Here is a 6,149-nt window from a genome sequence, read left to right as displayed (position 1 = left end):
TAAACGTATATCCAAACCCTACCCTTTAACATGGGTAGAACAACATCTTAATTAAACCTTCTTTTAAATTTCCATCCACTAGTAGAGGCAAAAGCCTGGAATAGTTAACGGCTTAGCCATCCCTTCAAAGCAAAGCAAAGTGTCGAACCGCATTAAGACAAATAACGGGCATGCACTATCTTACCAGAAATGAAGCTATCCAAAGATCAGCAAACTTAGAACCCCTCTCAATCATCATAAAACACGCAACCCAGACTTTTTACTACAAGGCCTCAATATCAAGATACCAACACATTCAAAAACTATCAGCATAAAATTCAAAAACAAACAGTCCTAAAAATTTAAAACAACCAAAATCAAACTAGAGAGAAAAGGCAACTGCCTGGAGCTCTAAATAGGCCATAGGCCGTCCTATAAAGGCAAGTCCAAGTCCGAACCGCATCATTCGTTCAATAGCCACGTTTTGCAGTCCGACTCTGAATAATCTAATCCAGCAGCGCAACGGCACGTACCAAGCAGACAGCTCGTAAATCTACCGGCGGAAAGGCCCCAACATCGTTGGAACTCCACCAGTCAATATGTCTTTTTCGAGAAGAGTTTCTAGAAAGAAACAGTTGTTGGAGAAGGCAAATGAGGCCAAGTGGTCCCTAGGAGATGAGGGTTTCCCCCCACTACCTGGGACAACCGTCACGGCCTCCCCAGACCCCAGTTGTGCAGTCTCCTGGACACATGTCCAGGCTGTCCTTCACGGTGCAGACGCTATCTGCCCGGGGGTCTCTCACCGAGTCACGTTCGCCGACTTCTCAGCGATAGTGAGTGCGGTAGCGGAGACTTTCAGTGGACAGTTCCCCCAGGAAGCAGTTGGCCACCGGAGGAGTAAAAAAGCCACATCGTTATCAGAAGAGGCTGGGAACTCTTGATCCGCAAATTGCCGTTCCAACGTCTGGAGCGCGAGAGCTCCGCCGTCATGGCGTTGCAAGAAGCTAATGAGGCGTACTTGGTGGGTCTGTTCGAAGACGCCAATCTTTGCGCAATCCACGCCAAGCGTGTCACGATCATGCCACAAAAGACATCCAGTTGGCCCGTCGTATCCGCGGTGAACGTGCCTAACCTGATCATCGGTCATTAGTTATCATCATCATACCTTAAAAAGGCCCTTATCAGGGCCACCAAAAAGTACTTATATTCTGGCGATGGAAATGAATTATAATATTGTTAATATCACGCGAACGGTGTGCTATCAATATCACCAACATACCTTTTTTTTTTTCAGTTTATAACCGACGACGTCGCAGGAACTGCTTTCGCATACCGCCGCGGCGCCTCCATCGTTTATTGACAAACAACACACCGGCTGATGGCCAAAATGATGGTTAAGCGGGACAAACCCTCCTAACCCCCTCACAATGGTCATTACGGTTTTTTTTTTTTTTTTACAAATATACATTTTATTTTATTGTTCGGTGATTCGTGTTGGCAGGCCGACCGGAGTCCGCCGCCCTATTTAACTCGTTCTGGATCTCCTTTTCGCGAGCCGACCGTAGTCCGCCGCTCTGGAGTCACGTACTCGGATGTCCTCCGCTTGCGGTATGTTCTAGATCCCTCCCGTGGTGTCACAAGTGGGGGATGAAGAACGTGGTCGGTGACACCTCCGACGTTTCGCTGTTGCGACTCGTGGGTGAGACTGACCGTTCTTCATCGTGGTCCCTTGTGGCTCAGGCTGGAGCTTGTCGCGCTCTTCGCATGTTTGTTGCTGCTCTGTGGTAGGCCTGGTCTTCTCGTTCGTCGTCTTCCATTGTCGACATGATTGATTCGATCATGGCGATCAGCTCATTTCTATTTGTCCTTGATTGGAGCAGCAAACGTTGTCTGGCGATGGTTTCCTCCGGCAGGTCAACCAGCGAGGGTCCGCACAGGATTTCCTGGACGTCAGCTGCATTTGGGAGTCTTCTGAGTATCTCGGTCATGCGAGCACGGTCATCGAGCCATCTCGGACATGCGAACTCCGTGTGTTCAACCGTGTCGTCTGGGTCCATGCAATAGTAGCAATAACTGTCGACGGCCCGATCCTTATCTTGCAGATAGCTCCTGAAGCACCCGTGCCCAGACAGTACCTGAGTCAGGTGATACGTCAGACTTAGAGGTGGCTTGGACAGCCAGCGACCCACGTCAGGGAGAAGTCTGTGTGTCCATCTGGTGTTTGGAAACGGTCCCATCTTGCCTGCCACGCTGTGATGCTGATGGCTCTTTCCTGTTTCTTTATGCCACTTTTTGGCGTAATCTCATCCTGATCGTCGAGGCGCTGGCGCATCCTGGCCCTCTCGTTGGCTACGATATCGGCTGGAACCATGGACTCAAGCAGAGAATACCCGTCAGCAGAGACGGTGCAGTATGCTCGTATGGTGCAGATCGCGACGGTTCGCTGAGCCCTCGCCATCTCATTTCGGTTCTTCGCCGTTTTAATGCCTTGGGTGGCCCAGGCTGAAGCAGCGTACAGCATTTTGCTGTTGGCGACTGTTCCCAAGAGAGCTCTCTTGCACTGCGATGGTCCTCCGAAGTTAGGTATCAGTCTCGCTATGGCGAGTGCTGATGTGGATGCCTTCGACAACGCCTGTTGGACGTGCTTGGTGAACAATAGACGAGTGTCGAGCTCAACGCCGAGGTATCGCATGGACTGTTTGACCGGGATCGCATGACCTTCGACGATGAGCTCAGGGTCGTTGTACACATTTTTTCTGGTGAGAACTATTGCTTCGGTTTTGGCCGGAGCTAGTTGGAGGCCGTTAGTGTTCATCCACTCGGCCACCGCCTCGAGGACCGGGTTCATGAGCGTCGAGGCAGACTCACCGTTCCGCGAGATTCCGAGGACGCAAACGTCGTCCGCGAACGCCACTAGTTGTACGCCCTGAGGCATTTTCAACTCAAGAAGCTCGTCGGAGAAAATGTTCCACAGTGCTGGTCCGAGGACCGAGCCCTGGGGAACGCCGCACGTGGTGCTTCGCCGGAGGAGCGTCTGGCCTACCAGTATGGACCAGTCTTGGAGATAGGACCTGATGAGCTGAATGAGGTACGAAGGTACCTTTTTTTCGAGGAGTGCGGCATCTATCCTTCTCCATGGCGCAGTGTTGAAGGCGTTCCTGACATCTAAAGAGACGGCCACGCACAGGTCCCGATTTCGTACGGCCCCCTGGGCCGCGCCGTGAGCCGTCTCCAGTAGTCGCTTGATCGCGTCCTCTGTTGACCGGCCGCGTCGAAATCCGTACTGGTTTGGCGATCGGAGATCGGTGCTGTCGAGGTGCTCGTGAGCCTCGTGAGAATGAGCCGCTCTAGTAACTTGCCTGTCGAGTCGATCATGCACAGTGGCCTGTAGCTGGAAGGTTCGGATACCGGTTTTCCGGGACATTTGTGTAGGAGCACGAGTCTGGACTCCTTCCATCGTGATGGGAATGTACTGTTTACCAAGCAGCTGTTGAAAACATTGAGGAGCGTGTGTGGCCTGAGGAGGGCGACTTTCGCCAGAACCTCGTTCGGAATGCCATCGGGTCCGGTTACCTTACCGGGTGGGAGCCTCTTGGAAGCCTCACGCAGTTCGGTCGTCGTGAATTCCGGTACTGGCAGTTCTTCGTCGGCGTCTGGGAGAGGTTCGTGCGACCAGTCCGCCGCCGGTGGGTTGGGGAACAGGTGATCTGAAATCTCTGTCTCCATGCCTCTGGCTTCGATTCCCGGACGATGCCGGCCTATGCGTTTGGTCACGACCCTGTACGGGAGTCCCCATGGGTCGGAGTCCACGGCTGCACACAGGTCGGACCAGCTTTTGGCCTGGGAGAATCGTTTTTTGAAGTTCCTTCCTCTTCGCCTTGGAGGCGAGCCGGAAGAGTTCCAACTGTCCGGGTGAGTCATGCCTGCGACCGGCATGACGGCTCTCTGGTATTTTCTGAGCGCTTTTCCATAATCTTCGCGGAGTAGCTTTATATCTTGGTTCCACCAGTGGACGTGTCTTCTGCCAGCCGGAGGAGCTGCTCTTGGTGGCATACATGAGTCGCAGGCAGATGCGAGGTAGTTAACTAGTGAATCGGCGGCTTCGTTGGCTGAGATGGTTACGTCATTTGGAGGCAGGGGTGCTTCGGCCAGGTGTGACACCAGTGCTTCGATGTCAAGGCGTCTGTAGGACCATCTCCTGAGATGTTCTGGAGGTTCTTCGATTGCAGTGTTACTGTCCAGAGAGTAGCCTATGTAGCGGTGGTCGCTAACCGACTCGACTTCGTCCAACACCTTCCAGCCTCGAAGAGCGGAGGGTGGTCGGGTGCGGTAGAAGGTGACATCTATGATGGTCTCAGAGTTTACTCTTCTGTAGGTAGGAGTAGTGCCCGAGTTGGTGACGAGGAGGTCCAAGCTTGCTGCCAGATCAGCCAGTTGGTCACCTCTTGGATCGTTCCGCGCCGAGCTCCACTCTTGTGACCAGGCGTTGAAATCGCCTCCTAGAATGAGGGTACAGCTTGGATCGGCGGACCGGCCCGACTGCTCGACGTCGGCGAGGAAGGTTGAGAAATTAGCGTCCGAGTCGTTTCTCGAGATGTAGCAGCTGTAGATCCTTACGCCTCTCGTCTGCATCCATGCGAATCCGCGGCCCGACCAGGAGGTTTCTGCTACGAAGTCGGCCATGGGTGTCAGGACGACTGCGCAGGTGCCATCCGTGCTTACTACCCATCGGTCGTCGCGAGCCGGACTCCAGTTTTGCTCGGAGAACAGAAGGACCTGGGCGCCGATTTCAGCAGCGGTCTGTGATGCCAGGCTCTGAGCCGTGGAGCTCCGTTGAAGGTTTATCTGCAGGAAGTTGTTATTCATCTTGGAGCGGAGGAGTATAGCTCAGAGATGGCTTTCCTTCGGGCCGCACATGCCCCTGATCCAGGATTATGTGGTACACGTGGTGATTTTATGCGGTCGCACGCCACGCAGTGATCTTCGGTCTCCGTGCAGGTGGCCTGGGTGTGACCGGTGAAGCCACATCTCCTGCAGGCGGTCGAGAGGTCTGAGCCGGTGCACTGGCGTGTCGAATGGCCGAAGCCGTGACACCTGTAACACCTAGTGGGCTCAGGTCTGCGTGGGCAGACGCGGCACTGCGTCCAGCCGACGCGGATGGATGTCAGGGTTCTGCTAATGGAGATTGGGACAGTGGTGGTGGCCATTTGGCGGCCTTCCCGAGTGGCCCATAGACCGGTGATCTTGATTTCCTCTGCAGAGGGGAGGTCTTCGTCGCGTATGGTCTTGCGGATCGCGTCCAGGACTTCCTCCTTAGTAGTCACCTCATCAAGGTCCGTGATCTCCACTTCGGCGGTGTGTCGGAGCCTGGTGACTACGGATCCAGCCACCTTCTCAACCAGTTTATCGCGGATGACTGAGGTGGCCGCCGTGGCCTTAGCCCCTTTGGTCAGTTCCACCAGGAGGTCACCTTTTAACGTCTTCCTAATAGACGTTACGTGCGTGCCCATGGCTTCGAAGTCGATCTCAGTATCCCTGACCGTGCGCAGGGTATCCGCGTAGGTCCGGCCGACTGCGACCTTGATCAGAACAGCTGCGGGTCTCTGCACGGTTCTTCTGGTAGGCTGAGGTCTAGGGGCGTGTGACTTCTTAGTTACCTTCTCGACCAGTGTGTAAGGCTCTTCTCCGGGCTCTGTCTGGTGCTTTTCTAGCGGTTTTGTTGGCTCTGCTGGTGGTGCAGCCTTCGCCTGTGTAGGGGGTTTACCTTTGAGGGTCCTGTTGTCCAGTTTTCCTTTAGTGGGCTTGTTTCCCTTGCCCTTACCCTTGGTTGCTGGTGGGTTGTTTTTTGCGGTTTTGGAGGATGTCGCTATCCTTGGTGGTTGAGCTGCGGGGTGCGTGTCAATCTTGATGTTCGTCGGTAGGTTGGAGGAGCATGTGCTGGTGGTGGCGTCTCTTTTATTTTGTTGCAGGCTGGTGGCTGTGTTGTCTCGCTCCGTGATGACGTGCTGCAAGGCCTTACACACCTGTTCAAGGGCCTTCGCCACTTTGGACATGCACGGACCGATGTGTTCTTCGTTGAAGAACACGTCGGCGAGACCTTGGACCAATTGGCAAGCGTATTCGGTCGCCTTTGCTGCAGTACATAGTGCGCCAGCGGTGTCTGTGGTGGT

The 6,149-nt window shown here is 54.2% G+C and overlaps 2 protein-coding genes across 2 annotated transcripts in view; one reads left to right on the top strand and one right to left on the bottom strand.

Annotated features, from left to right (window-relative positions):
- Positions 1-6,149, bottom strand: part of LOC100568787 (nose resistant to fluoxetine protein 6) — a 135,475-nt gene that overhangs the window by 41,603 nt on the left and 87,723 nt on the right. The window lies entirely within an intron of this gene.
- LOC107882211 (histone H3-3-like) lies at positions 579-1,163 on the top strand. The gene is made up of 2 exons (XM_016800254.2): positions 579-812; positions 881-1,163. The coding sequence occupies exons 1-2, from the start codon at positions 579-581 to the stop codon at positions 1,127-1,129; spliced, it is 483 nt and encodes a 160-aa protein (XP_016655743.1). The 3' UTR covers positions 1,130-1,163.

The sequence above is a fragment of the Acyrthosiphon pisum genome, chromosome A3 (assembly GCF_005508785.2).
Source record: "Acyrthosiphon pisum isolate AL4f chromosome A3, pea_aphid_22Mar2018_4r6ur, whole genome shotgun sequence".
Taxonomy (NCBI): Eukaryota; Metazoa; Arthropoda; class Insecta; order Hemiptera; family Aphididae; genus Acyrthosiphon; species Acyrthosiphon pisum.
This window is presented reverse-complemented; position numbering and strand designations above follow the sequence as displayed.